Below are 17,881 nucleotides of genomic sequence, written 5' to 3' on the forward strand. Positions count from 1 at the left end.
AAAATGCAATCAGGTTCAAAACAGTGAAATAGCTTTCTGAGGACAAGGTTGCACCACAAGACTATTAACAGTTTCTTTAAAGAACTAATAGACTAGAGACAGCTGAAATCCATAAATGCTGCTGAAGATGTGCCTCAGCTACATTCAAGATGAGACCTTGGTCAATAAACCTCATGCATCAAGCAGCATTCTGAACTAAACATAACTATCATTATGTTTTGAAACAGAAATCAGACTGCACTTGACAATTAAGACAGTTAGTGGTTATAGTGATTGATCGCATGATGCTTTAATGGAATCAATAATAGGCTAGCCCTCTTTCACCAATGCCAAAGTATTATGCAAAAGATTATGCTCCAATTGCTTAATCGTTTTTGGACAATCATTTTTCAGGTATTTGTCCCACTGACTAGGGAGGGGCGAAGATGAACACACGCTGTACTCTTTACACACTGCAGACTCACCATGCAGCCATCCAGAGCTACAGTGTCGGAGGACAATGCATCCCTGGGCAGCTTCCATGCAAGCATGCAGGTGCCTGACCAGACCACAGGGGTCGCTGGTGTGAGGTGAGCCAGGTGGTGCTTGGCCAATTGAACACCACCCCCTGGGAGCGCCTGTCCTCAATCGGCAAAGGAATAGCCTAAACTTGAACTGGCGACATCCAGACTATAGGGCGCATCCTGCACTCCACACGGAGCGCCTTTACTGGATGCGCCACTTGGGAGCCCCCGGCATTTGTACTTTTATACCCAAGTGTCCATTTTAGAGATTGATCACTGATCTTGAAAGTGCAACAGGGCGGAGTTGGGGCACGCAAAGGCAACCCCATGCAAACAAGTGTCTTAACCACAATGCAAAAGAGCCGGACTCGTCTGCATTAATGGTTTTATAGCTTTTCACCTCATTAGTGTATCACACAACACTGCCCATTACAAAATATTCAGTATTACATACCTTGTTGATTTTGTGAAGAGTAGCCATTCATCTGTGGTTCTCTGACATACATGCTGTGGTCTAAGGGCCTTTGCTGTTGGGCCAAGATGATGTCATTCAGTTTTTTCTGCATTGTCAGGTAGTTTTGTGATAACTTGGTAATCTACAAAAAGATTGGAACATTGTACAGTATATGGTTAAGTTGATGTCTCACGATTCATTAGGATTGGTGGCAAGAACCAATGAACAGTCAGTCAAGATATTCCACTTCTTCCTGGGCTTAATTCTGAGTATGTACTTGAAATGAATAGTGATGTTCTTCAACAGCCCGATTACTTTCACTGGTTCTTGCTGTCCTTTACTGGCTTCTACACCTTCTCTGAATCTACAATGAACTGCAGATTTTAGTTTTAACAGGCTGACTCTTTATAGACCAATGACCAGAAAAAATAGTACATCTATTACAGTACATAGAAATTTTGCAACTTTCTCATACCTAATAATAATGATAAAAGGATGAAAGTGTATATTAATTCTGAAAGACTATACATGCATTCACAGAAATGCTTTAGAGTTGAAAACAAATGTCTTATTAATTAACATAAAGTACCAAGTGAAAGTAACAGATGCAAACTGAAAACTACTGCACTGCTGGCTTTGAAAGCACAAAGCTGCCAGTTATTAACTTGTGCAACCTGCAAAAAACAAAGGAAGTTCCAACACAGTGGGCTGCTGTTTTATTGGGAACATGCAGCCGTTGACAATCGACTGTCAGGTAACATACTTATTAGACTTCATTCTGTAATTAAAACAAAAAGCCTAGAGCAAAATGATGGTTCCTCTAGAGCATCAGTGAGCTATTTAACTCATCAAGCTTTTGGCAGTATTGTAGAAAATACATTTACATATTAGATGTTTATAACAAAATCTGTGTAAGGCTAAGAGTGGATCTAACATGGTGTGTTTCCTTACTCTAGCTTCAGTCAGTTTCCTTAAGATTCTATTGCTCAGTTACAAGGTCATGCATATCTGCTGGACACCTCAACCCCATTTAGTCAGTTTTTCTGACTAAATGTTCCTAATCACAGTCATGGTGACAGGCCTCCTGTAATACTGTATACAGCAAAACGCTGAAACACTGCAGCCACTTTTGATACCAACATTAGAACTCACTTCTACAAAATGGCTTCCCGTTGATTTTCTTCATTCTTTTTTATTGCTTTTGCTGATACCAGCAAAGACCCAGTCTTATTATCTGGATAACCGTGCTGAAACAAAATGTTCGTACCTGTTTAGAAAAAGTCTCCAGTTCCTGCCTTTCTCTTTCCGATGCCTCTTTGAGATTTTTCCTGTCTTTGTAGCCTCGGAAGTTGCTCTGGATTTTCACAGCAGCTGCTTCTTCCTCTTGCTGAAGTTCAGGGTTTTCAGTTTTGGGGATGGTGGGCTCTGTAGGAGGTTCAGGTTCTGGATTGACCTGCCCCACGGCTTCCTTTCTACCATGCAAATCCCTTTCCTCCTTCAACCGCTTCCTGTCTCGGTGCCCTCTGAAATTGCTCTGGATGACCGTCGCTGCTTTCTCTTCCTCAGCTTCTGCTTCATCCGAAGGCGGCTCTGGAAACTCTTCAGTCACTGTCGGGGCCTCCTTCGCAGACTCCCCTTTGACCATCTCCTTTCTCTTGTTTGGTATTTTGCCCTCTTGCTGGAGCCTCTTTCTCTCTTTGTGGCCCCGGAAGTTACTCTGAATAACAACGGCAGCTTTGGCTTCCTCCCCCTCATCTCCTTCAGTCTCTTCGGCCTGCTGTTGCATCGACTCAGATTTAACAGAACCTCTGGGTGTTTGCTGTTTCTGCTCAACATCTGTCGCCTTTTTTGCCCTGACTCGGATCTTGCCCTCTTCCTCAAGCTTACGCCTTTCCCGATGCCCCCGGAAGTTGCTCTGAATGACGGTTGCTGCTCTGGCCTCCTCCTCCCCCTCCGTGTCCACAGTGTTATTTTCTGGCTTCTGGGTTTCATTCTGTTCCATCTCTTCCATTGCCACAGGAGGTGGTAGGTCTGTACAAGCAACATCTGCATTTTGGCGTCTTTCTTTCATCCGTTTCCTCTCCCTGTATCCCCTGTAGTTGCTCTGCAAAACAATAGCTGCTTTAGTGTCATCCTCGTCATCTTGCTGCTGGCCACCGCTCTCTGTGCCACCATTTATAGACCCATCTTCACCCTCTTGAACTTTTTCAACACTGGGCTGTTCTTGAAAAGACTTTGCCTCCTCCTCTTCCTTTTCCTTCATTATAGCTTCCCTAAACAAACATGAAAAAATCAAATACCTTTGACTTTGTACAGCTTAAGTAATGTTCTGTAGAGAGGTGCAGTTAAGGCTGATATAAAATCCCATTTTATCAACTACAATGAACACAAATACATTAAAATATATACAATACAGACACAAATTGACAAATTATGGAACCAGCCAATGATTTACAGGAATACTAGGGGAGGGTTGCTGCCCATCTTTTCTTATCTTCACTTACTAAATATCTTGGTATCTCTAGATAATCGTTTCCTCCCAGCTCCACCCAGTCATTCAGCATTTGTAGTAAATGGATCATATTAGACTACCATTGAACTTGTGAGACTGATTGCTCATAAAAATGATCTATTTAGGGACACCAAGATATTTCTCCAGATAAAACATCCATTCAAATGCATGCTCACATTTCGTACATATATTATATATTGTATATAAATATAGCAAAACAGACCTTTTTCTTCTAAAGCTCTTTCTGTCCTTGTGTCCTCTGTAGTGAGCTTGGATTTTTGTAGCAGCTTTATTTTTCTCATTGACTACTTCCTTGTACTGCTTTCTTGCAAGGTATCCTCGGCAAACTGACAAAGAAACAATTTAAAAGGTCAATGTCACAAAGCTGTTTTGTAGAGTATCTATACATTCATTATTTTTCCAATCAAGTGGGATAGTTGTACAACATTCATTTCCACATCCATAAATTATTAGCAGTACTAGGCTAGTGTTTTGATGAGGTCTTGTCCATATCTTTTGTGTTATTCAGTAATTCTGTTAGAAACAGAATTCTATTACTTAAAACCCAATGACACAACTAAACGATGCTTGAAACTTTCTTACCAGCTTGAAGTTGGATGATAAAGCTCGCAGTCTTTACTTTATTTCTGTCATTGGAATGGTCTTTCCGGACTTTGTGACCCCTGTAAGCTGTGGAGAAAAAAACACATTATTGACATCTCTGAATGTAACAGGGAAGGTTTATAAAGCACTGAAATAAAAAGAATACATTAACATGATTTTGGATACAGACACTAACGAAATACAAATCTAATTTTGAGAATACTTCAAGTCACCCTAGCTGCTGCTAAGGTTGACCTATTTATTTATTTATTTATTTATATAATTTACACAGTGCCTTTCATACCGATGTATCACAAGGCACACTGTACATAAATACATAAAATAACAATAAAATAAAAATATAATAATAATAATAATAATATAATAATAATAATATAATAATAATAATAATAATAATATCATCATTAAAAGCTTGCAATTATGTTGCATTAAAACCTCTAAGATAAAAATGCCATTTCATAAAAATGTGTTTTAAGTTTAGACTTAAAAATACCCACAGACCCAGCTTCCCTAACACATGAAGGTAGTGCATTCCATAGTTTAGGGGCTCTAAAGGAAAAAGCCCTCCCTGCAGTATTGATTTTATTGACCCTGGGAACAACGAGCAGCCCTGCTTCCTGTGATCTAAGAGTGTGATTTGGGAGATACGCGGTCAGTAGCTCCTGCAAATAGCTAGGTGCTAATTAAGGTAAGGGAATCAGTTTTCTGACCACTACAACCTGAACATTTTGCTCAGGGACAGTATTCATACCTGCAGAATCATTACCCAGCTGAACAAACACAGATTACAAATTAATTTAATGAGGGACTTACAATACTCTAGTTTAAAACATATAAATGTTCCACTATCTTCTCACAAAAACTTTTTTTTTTTTACAGTGATCCTTTTTTTACCATCTTATTTAGTTTTCCCGGGTTCCTGTTGAGACTCTGTTCAATCTTAAACCATTTGCCTTGCCTCTTACTTCTGCTTGGACTGTTTCTTTCAAGCACAATCACTGTTCCGACATACATTCTTTGAAAAAAAGACCAGCTATAATCATATGATGATTACAGCTGGCTGATAATCAAACTATGGTACTCCAGTGTGCTATGCCGATGTATAACCATGAGAGTTAGAGGAATTCCACCAAGGGTTGCCTTGCTGTTTATCGCAGCCAGTTTTGATGATACCTCAGCACATCACAGTATTCTGGAGTACCATGAATCTTGATTAAACAACTGTTCCCAATTCATTGTGGTTCTTTCATAACCAAGAATAGCTCTCCATTCAATGTTAAGATGAATTGCATTTGGTATTAATGTAAGTAAAATATCCCATCACATTAATCAGCAGAGTACAGGGGTACTGAAGTTTGAATTATACACAGCAGCAGCTACCAAGCAAGGGCATGCAGTGTAACAAACCCTGTCCTCACAACAGGTCTACTCTGCAGCCTGGCATGCACATCTCTGGCATAGTAAAATATGTTTCTCCAGTTTGCTATTGAAACAAGAGGAGATTGTTGCTTGGTGCTGAAATATGCCAGTCAGCAGAGGGAGTGCAGCTGTCCATTGTTAGTAATTGGGGAGGGACGACCCATGCCAAATTAAGACCAACATTCTGCTAATGCTTTGTTTTATTGTAGTTTGAGCACTGTGATGGGCTTTAGGCCTGGCCAAAAAAGCAATGGGTTGTTTTTTAATACTCCTTGTCTGTAGCATGTTATTTCTGCACCCCCCACAAAACACACTTCAGTATTATCCTGTTACAACATCACCTTGTTGCACAATGGATAGGACCTATGTTCGATGGTTAATTACCTGACTGGAGAACTACAGCACTTTGCTCTCTCTTCTCTTGCATTTTCCGGTATCTTTTGGCTCCGAGCCACCCTCGCACACAGGCCTGCACTAGGACTATTCTGTCAATCGTCTCCTTCATCATCAGGTTCAAATGCTCAACATGGTAGTATTTCAGGAACAGCTGATCAGAAGTGTCAACAACAATGTCATTAAAAATAAATAAATAACCTAGTATATATTTTTTTGATTTATTTTCAAAACATAAATGTACCTGTTTTTTTGTTTTTTTTTCAAAAAGTGTGACATTGATATTGAGGATAAATAGTGGCAGTGAAATTGTAAATTTTTACTGCATGTACCTGTAAATGAATTTTATGAAGAGAATCATACAATACACCTTGTTAAAGAGATGTTGGCTCTTCTTGTAATGACTTAAATGCTGGCTGTCGCAGCAGAGCAAAGCTAATAATAATAGTAATAAAAAGATAACTAGCAAACACAAGTATCACGATAGCATGTACAGTAGTAGTAGCATGCCAATGGTAAAGAACAGTTTTTTTTCATGAGCCGCATTATATTTTTCAGAGAACAGAGTTGGCTAATGAGTGAAGATACATTTGTATTCAGGACGTGTATGAGCTGAAATCTCTGAAGTGAATTTAATTGTGGAAAGCAGCAATGCAGGAGAGTGAAAAAAACAAATCAAACAAAAAAAAAAACTAAACAGATGCAGAAAACCATTAAAAAGCTATAAAAAGAATAGCAACACTTCTTTAAAACATTGTTGAAACAGTGAGCACCCCAGTAAAAGACTTTCACATCTCAAAAGGGTTTCTCTACAAATCCATGTGTTGCCATTTACAACTTAATAAATGTATTCCTTCATGTACAATAATGTATAACTGTACATTTAAAACATTCGACTGCACAAAGAAAAGGGTCAAACATTACGACCTGAATTCTTTCTTGTGAAGTACATTCTTACAATTGCAATGTTACTGTCTACAGTCATCGACTATGGTGTATCTCCTAGTCTAAAACTCCCATATATTTATAATTTACAGCAGTGTGCACATGTATTAGAACACCTCAGGATTTGTGATTTATATCCTACCTGAATGAAAACCTTAGGGTCTAAGAATTTCAATTTCCGGTCCTTAAATCAGTGATATAGAAACAATAAGCACTCATGTGTGAAAATGTTAGACCACTTTGTGCATTATTTAGCCATCTTAAACAACTTCTAAAAAGTCTCATGCATTTTAACATTTGTGGCTAGGTGTTCATTTTCTCTTACTCAAATTAATTTAACAAGTGGCCTATTAAAGTCATCAGTTACATTAGACCATCACAAATTTGCCTATTTTAACAATTTACAAAGCTTTTCAGTGACAGTGGTTTGAGTTCAAATGCACAACAAATCAAAACTTCAGAAGCAATGGGGTTTTCTAATAAAATGTGCACAATACTTTACATGTCATTAGGATAGAGAGTGAATGCAGTGGGCCAGTGAGAAACACCTGTACAGTATATTAGTATAAAAATAATTAATTACTACATTTGAGAAGCGAATACTAAGGCGTTTCAACACAATTTCCTAATAACATGAGAAACTAAATGAACGAGAGTAAACTATAAATGATAATTAATTTAAATTTAATAGGAGAGCAATACCTGTATTTAGTTAATTCGGTTCACAGTAGTTCAATTTAATTTATTTGAAACAAAGGATCTTACTTTTGTTTTTCCTAAAACCCAGTTGTCAAGTTTAGCTTTTTCTAGAATGGCAGCACATGTTTCAGGGCTTACTGGAGGATCTTCATTGGACCGGAAGGCCAGCATAGAGTATCTGGAAAAGGAAGCATTCACAGATGAAAATGTTCACTTAAACTGGCATCCTAGTGGATTGAAAAAGCATTGTGAGATGAAACACGCATTAAATTCAGCACTTAAACCACTTGTGCTGTTGTTTTGATGTTTTGACAAACTCAGGCATTGGAAATTCGTCCAGTTTCTGAATATGTAAACCATGCACTCACCTTTTAATGAAGTTTGCAAAGAGGATACGATGGGAAAAGCCCTGCCCGCGAATCTTTGCTGTTTCCAGAACCCCAGTGTACCGAAGCTGAACCAGCACCTTCTCACGGTCAAACTTGCTGGCCTGCCGGTCATTGTTGGGTTTAATGCACCGGACAAAATGAGGCTGACCAGCCACCATCTTAGACAAGAGGTCCATGAGAGAATACTGAAAAACAGACCTAGAAAATTCACTGATAACAGATAACTCGCCACATAGCCATTATTATGGACAACAACCCTCTATACCATTGTGTTCACTTGATGTTCCTCTTGCCTACCCAAAATCTGCACAAAAAGACAATCTTACACAGAACTCTACTAATGCATAACATTGCAAATACATTTTATGTATTCCAATGTTAAGGCTGGGCTTGACATTTGTATTTTATATTCAGATATACGATATCTATATACCAGTCAATTATTTTGTGAGAGAAATGTTATTACTGCAGGTTATGCAAGATTGAGATTGAGGTCAGTAACAGAGACAACAATGCATAATGAGAGTAATTAAGCCACTAATCATCTTACACGGAAATACGATGCCACCGTCTGAGTTCTCATGTTGGTTGTCTCTCTGGGATGGGTTGCCTCTCCACCTTCACCCTGGACAGATACAATACACAAACAGTCAAAGCGTCTCAGAAACTATAAAACACAGTGACCTGCTAATTAAATACAGTATTTGCTGATTTGCATTTATTTGCAAACAAATGCTTCATAAAAAAAGAAAGAAAAAACAATTGCACAGAGAAGCGCAAATCTATTCTAAAGCCTAAAATACTCTTTTCTTTTGGGGGCAGCAAAAGCTGGTGCATGAACTACTGTACGGGGGAGGGGGGTCATTACCTCAGAGAAGGATAATGAACTGAACAACACAAGCATGTCCATCTTTATAAAAAGAATGTGGGAAAGGAAGAAACAGGAAGGATATATGAAGTTACTTATAGTGACACAGAAAACACACAAGAGAGTTTCATATGGTATATTATCAAAGTGACTATGAATGAGGTACCTTGGTACTATTCGGGGAGTGCAGAGATGTGTGGGTTTGATTGGTTGATACCACTTTACCCTTTGTGTGGGCCAGGTTACCTTACAAGTGGCAAAAACAGAAAAGACAATATGTTAGATCAATCTACAAGCAACGTGTGGATTTCAGCTAAACTGGAATGAACATGAAAACAATGAACTGACCCTGATAACTGTTCATGGTATTAAACAGAATCATCAGAAATCCCCTACTCAAATCTTCTCCATTGTATGCACAGCACACAGATGCTTTTTAGTTCTTGTTACCTGTCTTAGTGAGTGGATTCGTCACAAGTTTTCGGATCAAGTCGTTTTCTGAAGACCTCAGCAGAAGGACAATATCGGCAGGCAGGGTATCTCTGTTCTTTGCTAGAAAGCCACTGGCATTGTAAATAACCTGTGATATTCAACACAACAATCAAACACTCAGCCTGGTGATGAAACTGCCGCTACCAATATCTTATATCTGAAACAGGTATGTACCTTTCCTGCATAGTGATGAATTCCAAAGCTTAACTCGACCCTCTTAGGCCTCCAAAAGTTCTTTGCTTTAAGGTTAACTTCAAACTTTTCTATAAAAAAAAAGAAATAAAATAATCCTTAATACAACCAAACTACTAAAGGAAGCTCCTCTCCATGTGCATTTATATACAGCATATAACTCATGTTGTAAGTTGGCAGGTTAAAAAAAAAGAAAAGGTATATTCAAAGTTAATGATATATTGAATATTGATACAATATGTATTATATTGTATGTTTGCAATGTAGTGTTTTAGATAGATACACCTCCCTGTCTTTTAAAGTGAGACTGCTAAGCAAGATAATAGTCAATAATTGTGTGAGGTGAGGTAAAGTATATTAAAAGGCTGTCTGTCATAATATAATATAATGTGTGTGTAAAAAAACCAATAATCAATCCACAATCCATTTGTATTCAGTCCTATATCTATAGGTACTCAAGAAAGAACACAGAAAATACAAGCACAGCAAGAAAACTCTTGTAGATAAGGTACAAATGTCTAGAATAAAAGAACATCACAGGTGGTAAATTCATATTAGCTCTTAAAGTATAGAAGGTTTAGTGACTGGGGATCAAACCCAGGTCTCCAAGTTCAGACACTAGAATCTATTTGAGAAGCATAAAGACAGTACAATTTGACAGCAAATTCACCTCATTGTCAGTGGATTTTTAATGTACACAACCAATAATGTGTTGAGAGCTCTAGATTGAAAATATGTAAATTGTGCATTCTGTTTCATGGTGATAGAGTCATGACATGAATGCATTATTGCACATTTAACTTAAGCAAATCTTTCTTCTGCAGAAAACATTTGCACTCTCTGAAGAACCATAATATTATATATATATATATATATATATATTAGTATATATATATATATATATATATATATATATATATATATATATATATATATAGTTAGTTTCATATTTCATATTGATCAGACTCAAAACTTCAACAGACATTAATTACAGGTGTGTTTGGATAGGCTTTCAGCTGTTTTATAAAACTGAGGCGGTTATATAAATTAAACATTTTGCATGACACGAAAGTTACTTGCCAACAAGAGTCTGGTCAGTAGCTTGTGGGAATCGACTCTCCTCATCCAGCAGTGAAAGCAAACCCATTGGCTTCTGTAGAAACATGTCCAGAAGAGGCCTGTTGTCCTCATACTCAATCAAACGAACATCAACTTCTTCATTCAGGTACTCATTCTGAAAGGTACAGGCAAAGCACCTAAATCAGCAAACCTCACTTTATAGTCACAGTTAGGGAGCTTTGTAATAGTCAGTGATACAAAATCTGCTAACATAATGATAAGAAGCTTTAACAATGCAGTTACATTTTGAAAAAGACACTTTGATGCTATATTAAATGTAAATGCTTCCTGTAGTTATCAGTGAATGTGCCCTGCTGTTCACTGCTATACCTGCTCCCAGGCAAATATGTGCTGATTGAAGTAGAACTGGATCTGTTCATTAGCAATGTTAATGCAGAGCTGCTCAAACGAGTTTCTCTTGAAGTTCTCAAAGCCAAATATATCAAGAAGTCCAATATTCAACCCCTTGTCGTCTTCACTGTAAAAATAGAACATTTAAAGGATTTTGAGCCACATATAGTACCAAACCTCGATAACAGTTTTTTTTTTTTTTAAGAATCTTATGCATTTAAAAAAAAAAATTTTTAAAAAGTAAATTTGTTTAGAAAAAATACAATAAGATTGTTTAACACTGACTTCACTAACAGTGTTTCTTTGGAATGTCAATCTAGTTTTAAAGTATCAATAATAAAACTATAAAGAAACAAGTTACACTAGTTACAGGAAGGAGCAGCTAATCTGTTTTTCTGTTAAGTCAACCTTTAATCATTTTATCTTTGCATCTGCTTCAAAATGGGGCACTTCAAGTTATGCTGCAGCACCATTAGTAATGTATATTAATAGTAATGTATATTTAATGGGATTGGTAAAATATACAGGAATACAATTAAGTAATTCGCCAAATAATTAAAACAATATATTAATAAATAACAATCTGAAAGTTAATGGCGCAGTTTGCTGTCTGTTCTCACCTCAGCAGAGTGTCAGGTTTGAGTAATGAGTTGATGCGGTTGACTATCCAACTAAAAAGACGTCCGTATAAAGCCTTGCCCATGGCATCTCGTACTTCACCTGCCTTCTCTACAGTATTGGGGCGTACGATTGTCTCTCCGCGAGTCACCACGCAGTGAGAGGTGAGGGCTTCCTGCAGCTCATCCGCCCGGATACAAAGCAAAGAGGAAGCTTTGAGATAGAAAGCAGCCCACAGAGTAAGTTCTAATGACCAGCAAGGTGTCATACAGACATAGAAAACAGCTCTGTGTCAGATCTATATAAAGAGAATTATAAATCATGCATGAGAAATCAAACAATCACCCTAATGGGTTCATCAGAATTCTAGTTCATCTTATCCTGTGTATTCCATGCTTAGAACATTCTGAATAGTTCTAGAACAGGTGACCCTTATAATTATTTCCCCCGAATTGTCGTTTTAGTAACAGGAGTTTTTATTCTTTGGAATGCAGAGAAACAATGCATGAATAATCATTTGAATAATGTTTTCTCCTTATTCTCATTTATTTTCGGTAACTCTAAAATAATGGCTCAAATTCATAATGAATTTCGGCTGAATACCACAGGAATACCACATGAAGCAATTCATTTTGAGTTCAGCCCTGTTAATTCATCATGATTTAAAAACATTTCGGTTCCCCTTTCCCCTCCATCCGTTCCTAATGAATTCACTGATTCTTTCCCTTACTCGATCACCAGGGGATTGTGAGAAATGATAATTCATGCATGAATACAAATAAATAAATTTCAGTAGAAGCCCGATCTTCTGGACAGCTTGGCGTACATAGAAATTGTTTGTGTGAATGAACGTGTTTATAAAACAAATAGCAATACATTTACATCTATTGTGGTCTAAAGGTTTATTTAAACATTAGCATTCTTCTCATAGCTCCAAACACTGTGTTTGCTTAGTGTTACTTTGTTTTTCCCCTGCTAAGCAAAGTTGCCTGACGCAATGTCTTTTAAAAAAATAAATCTGTACAGCCATCCATCCCTAGCTTTAAAACTGCTGTCCTCTGGATGTAGTCGCCTATGGTCCTGCAATGGGAGTGCCCTTTTCTCTTTCTTGCATGGCCCACATGTACAAGTTTTTTCTCTCGCATCATCTTGGCAGAGCCCATAGTTCTTTGCAGTGCTGTGGTGGTGCTTGACTCCATGGTACTTGAGAATTTCTCCAGTTTTTGTGTCAGTAATTATTGACTTTCCCACACCATGCTCTTTAACAAGTTGAACAGTGTGTTCACCCTTTTCCAGCCGTTCAATCATTTGCAGTTTTTCAGCTAGAGTAAGTCTTGTTCTTTTTTGTTTGTCATTTAATTTGAATTTGTTGGGGAGACACTTGCAGTGCAGGTAATAAGGCGATTCGGGTTAAGGGATTCGAAGTAACAGGCTTCTACTGTACTTCAGGACTCCAAGGAAGTGCATAAGATATTCAGGTGTTACCCCTGTGGTATTCAGTCAGAATTTGCTGTGCTTAATCAATTTTTCTAATTAAACTTTGAAATGAAAACAACAGTCACAGATCACAATGAATTTACTGTAAGTAGACCACCTTATAAATAACAACTATTCCACTGGAATCTGAATTTGAGGCTCAAATAACCTAAAAAATGGGACCTTTACTTTCTGTTCTGGAGAAAAAAACTGCCACCTTAACTGGTTGACCACTACAATGATGACAAACTATAGGGTGGTCAGAATGATGAGTGTGACACTCTCCATGGTGAACACTATACTCACAATGATGACTGTGACTCTCCATGGTGAACATGATACTTACAATGAGGACTGTGACGCTTTCCCATGGTGAACACGATACTCACAATGATGAGTGTGACACTCTCCATTATGAACACGATACTCATAGTGATGAGTGTGACACTCTCCGTGGTGAACACGATACTCACAATGATGAGTGTGACACTCTCCGTGGTGAACACGATACTCACAATGATGACTATGACACTCTCCGTGGTGAACACGATACTCACAATGATGATTGTGACACTCTCCATGGTGAACACGATACTTACAGTGAAGACTGTGACACTTTCTCATGGTGAACACGATACTCACAATGATGACTGTGACACTCTCCATTATGAATATGATACTTACAATGATGAGTGTGACACTCTCCATGGTGAACACGAACACGATACTCACAATGATGAATACGATACTCACAATGATGAGTGTGACACTCTCCATTATGAATACGATACTTACAATGATGAGTGTGACACTCTCCATTATGAATACGATACTTACAATGATGAGTGTGACACTCTCCCACGGTGAACATGATAACTGCCTTGATTCTGCACCAGTCTTCACTCAACTTTTATCAAGTCTTCTTTAGACTTTCAGTATTGCATTTGTCTATAATCGAATAAACTCTTTTTTCTTTTACAAATATTTAAACCTTTTTCAGGTATTGCTTGATAATGAGGACCCTCTATGTGTGCACTGATTACATACATAATGTAATGGATTATTCATTTATAGTGTAATAGCACTCCAACTAATCTGTAAATTATAAGAAATATGTAGAATACAGAATACAATAAGACAAACATGGATTTAAAATACTATTACTACTATAACTAGAAAAATAAATGTTTATGAGAATTCATGTGGAAAAAGGCTAATTTGTCTTTATGTCAGACACCAAAAAAAAGTCACATTTACTAGTCTGGTCATGTCTGATCTGAAGACAAACTAAAATGCCATGAAAAGGTTACGCATATTTATTTCCACAACAAAAACTCAGTCCATTTAGCGGTCATCCAAACAGATTTGCTAAGAGCTGGAATAATTTTACATTCGAATTATACGATACAAATAACTCACCGCTGTCCAGCACGTCAAGGTTTGAAATATTGCTTTTGTCAGTTTGATGCTCCGAGGCAACTGATGTAAAGTCAATGTTACCGGCATTTAAAATGGCTGCTAGTACACTGTAAACACTCCCCAGTTCCTACGAATATGTAAAAAAAAAACAAGTTAAAATACTATTTAACAATTGAATAGCATTGCCATAATTTTCAGGGTTTAACTCCCACCCTGTGTATAACACAAACCTCTTATGCAACAGAGACCTCTTGCATACCGCCCTATTATGGTAACTGGTATTCAATAGTGGGAACAGGTATACAACAGTGAATTCACCTCTTGTGTGCACCACAGTTTTTTTCATTTACATTTTTTTCATGCCTTTAAAAATTCTACACATTATTACTCCAATTATTATTTGGCACTTTGATGCTAAGAGTGAGTAAAAATAGTTACCGGCAGTCTTGTTTTTCACTTAACTTTTTCCTTCCTGCTAGACTTACCCAGCTAATCTGAAGATTAACCAGGTAAAGATAATGTCAGCCATTTCACACTCTGGGTATAATAATAATTTAAAGACCCCAATATTCTGGAGGTTTGTAATTACAGTACCATGGAAATTGTGGTATATTAGATGCCACCTTTATTTCTGTTAACTTTCAGAAGCAAAAATACACAACTGACAAGACCTACACTTCAACTGGTCTTAGACAACTAACCAATCTTTGAAGACAGCACTCTGCCGAATGAGATATGACATGGCAAACTTTATATAACTTTCATTCCTAAAGCATCAAAAAAAGATTCTTTAGAAAAAAGAGGTCAGTTACTCATAATGACAAACTCAATTTATTGTGTCACTGTCGCTTTCTGACACCAGGCATTACCTTCATCAAATCTCTGAGAGTGAACAAACCCATGACTCTAGAATATACATTTCTCAAAAGTATCTGTATACATTCAAACTGTATTTATTCAGTTTTCTTTATTTCACACTAATCTATATTTCATATTAACTGTGTATCTCTTTTGAGGCTGTTTGAAACAATGCTCTGATGAGTTTCACAGCAAACACTGATTCATCTGCCTCCCCTGGGCCCTGAATAAACACTCTTACAGTACTTTAGGGATTTACAACAGTATCAGCCCCCACTTGTGCCTTTGTAGTCAGTGAGCTTCTAAGTTGTGGGTTAGCATGTCACAGTCATTTTGCCCCGCCTTCATTTTGAACTCCTCTGGGAACTGATAGACACCATCATACAAGAGTCCCTCACTAACAGACACCATTATATAGGAGTCCCTCGCTAACAGACACCATTATACAGGAGTCCCTCGCTAACAGACACCATTATACAGGAGTCCCTCGCTAACAGACACCATTATACAGGAGTCCCTCGCTAACAGACACCATTATACAGGAGTCCCTCGCTAACAGACACCATTATACAGGAGTCCCTCGCTAACAGACACCATTATACAGGAGTCCCTCGCTAACAGACACCATTATACAGGAGTCCCTCGCTAATAGACACCATTATACAGGAGTCCCTCGCTAACAGACACCATTATACAGGAGTCCCTCGCTAACAGACACCATTATACAGGAGTCCTTCACTAACAGACACCATTATACAGGAGTCCCTCGCTAATAGACACCATTATACAGGAGTCCCTCGCTAACTGACACTCTTATACAGGAGTCCCTCGCTAACAGATACCATTATACAGGAGTCCTTCACTAACAGACACCATTATACAGGAGTCCGTCGCTAATAGACACCATTATGCCATACATTCGGATATGCCGGACACAACATATGTTCCCAATAATATTGCTAGGTGACTACTACGCTTATACTGACACCAAATAAAACCAAAGAACAGATACAACCAGCTGACTAACTCGCTTAAGAGAAGGATTTAAAGAGGGCCTATAAACTCGCTCCCCACAGAGATTAAACTCACTGCCATTGATCAGCTAGAAAAGGGCAAGAAGCTTTCAGAAATACTGCTGGACTCCACTGGTTTGAAACGCATGATTCGGATTACAATGATTACAATTCTGAATGTGAAGTCTTTAATTGCTTTCTGCAAGGAAAAGAAAGTCTAACTCACACGAACAGAAAACACAAGTAGCAGGTAGGGTATGTGTTTTACTTGCAGCCACACATACAATGTAACATCTTTCTATGTACATTTAAAAATAATGTATTTCTGCAAAGTGTGTGCAGTATATGTAAGGTACTATATACGATCAAATCTTTTCAATGCGGCACTATGATACGTTATTTCTCACATGCTGAGAAAGGCATAAGGTGGCGGTTGAGCAGAGGCTGCCAGGCTAAGTAGGCTGGTTACTATCAAGAGAGACTGGGAGTGCTTTTACTCAGATACCTTTCTGGCAAATTGAAACTCTGCAATAATGATTGTTCAATGTCTGAACTCACCTCAAGGGTAAAACCTATAACTTTGAAGCACTGTTCAACTGATTCAAACTGCTCCTTGTAGAATGAGTTGTTTATGATGTCTGGGACCAGTTTAATATGCTCATTTTGAAGATACCTGGGAAAAAAAAGAAAGGACAAATGAGCATCCAAGTTTGGTGTATAAATACATAAATAAATAAATACACTGTGTAAAAGTACCTTGGAATTTTGTTATCGGATAACTTATAATGTGCTAGCTTCTTCCTCTCTGCCAGGCCAGCATAGACATAATAGAAAATGTGAAAGTTCCTCTCCCCTCTGTCAAGCAAAAACATGAATTAATTCATTCATTCCTCTGGACACATTCTTTTCATGAGAAGCTTTGAAATTCCCAATAAAATTCCATGCAATCATGCTTTTTATCCACCTATTTGCATCCATCCACTTTTATCCATCTATTTACAAAGTATTATCTTTATGGCCTGGCCATATATCTTGTATAAAATTAATATATTTTACTCGTGCTTTGACGGTACTTCTTACCACGACTCGTGTTTCGTGTTTAATTCAAACCGTTTAAGATCTCAGGTTATTAGAGTAAGATAAGTGTTAACTTCTATTGTTACAACAGTTACAAAGTACAATCATCGTCAATTTGCGCGAAACCTACGGACAACGATAAATTGACATAATTAAACCATCAGACCTTTTAATTTGGGACGATTCTTGACAGGTACTCCTTGAACTGAAGACGGGTGAAGATCAGCTTGACAAACGTCACATTCTAGTCGAGAAGCATGTGTGTAACAAAGATTTCGACACTCATTGGACTACGGTTTGCTTTTTACCTTCCCAAAGAAAAATGAAATTTTGTATTTAGGCAAAAACACATCTAGATGAGAGTCCTCAAATATTCAGGAGGTTCTTCCCCCAAGACATACTGTGTCTCGACGAAGCTTCTATAACAAAGGGTGTTTCCATACGTACTTAAGTGTTCAGA

The 17,881-nt window shown here is 37.7% G+C and overlaps 1 protein-coding gene across 1 annotated transcript in view; it reads right to left on the reverse strand.

Annotated features, from left to right (window-relative positions):
* The window catches only part of LOC121312149 (myosin-IIIa-like), a 67,283-nt gene that overhangs the window by 14,877 nt on the left and 34,525 nt on the right, over nucleotides 1-17,881 (reverse strand). The window contains exons 14-30 of the mRNA XM_041244134.1: nucleotides 17,101-17,199; nucleotides 16,903-17,017; nucleotides 14,474-14,600; nucleotides 11,581-11,791; nucleotides 10,940-11,087; nucleotides 10,571-10,724; nucleotides 9,473-9,561; nucleotides 9,257-9,386; nucleotides 8,973-9,052; nucleotides 8,489-8,563; nucleotides 7,918-8,123; nucleotides 7,616-7,727; nucleotides 5,897-6,059; nucleotides 4,073-4,159; nucleotides 3,693-3,816; nucleotides 2,225-3,230; nucleotides 958-1,099 (exon numbers count right to left, since the gene is read on the reverse strand). Coding sequence (XP_041100068.1) covers nucleotides 958-1,099; nucleotides 2,225-3,230; nucleotides 3,693-3,816; nucleotides 4,073-4,159; nucleotides 5,897-6,059; nucleotides 7,616-7,727; nucleotides 7,918-8,123; nucleotides 8,489-8,563; nucleotides 8,973-9,052; nucleotides 9,257-9,386; nucleotides 9,473-9,561; nucleotides 10,571-10,724; nucleotides 10,940-11,087; nucleotides 11,581-11,791; nucleotides 14,474-14,600; nucleotides 16,903-17,017; nucleotides 17,101-17,199 — 3,068 coding nt within the window. The remainder of the gene's footprint in view (nucleotides 1-957; nucleotides 1,100-2,224; nucleotides 3,231-3,692; nucleotides 3,817-4,072; nucleotides 4,160-5,896; nucleotides 6,060-7,615; nucleotides 7,728-7,917; nucleotides 8,124-8,488; nucleotides 8,564-8,972; nucleotides 9,053-9,256; nucleotides 9,387-9,472; nucleotides 9,562-10,570; nucleotides 10,725-10,939; nucleotides 11,088-11,580; nucleotides 11,792-14,473; nucleotides 14,601-16,902; nucleotides 17,018-17,100; nucleotides 17,200-17,881) is intronic.

Source organism: Polyodon spathula, chromosome 3 (genome assembly GCF_017654505.1).
Source record: "Polyodon spathula isolate WHYD16114869_AA chromosome 3, ASM1765450v1, whole genome shotgun sequence".
Classification (NCBI taxonomy): domain Eukaryota; kingdom Metazoa; phylum Chordata; class Actinopteri; order Acipenseriformes; family Polyodontidae; genus Polyodon; species Polyodon spathula.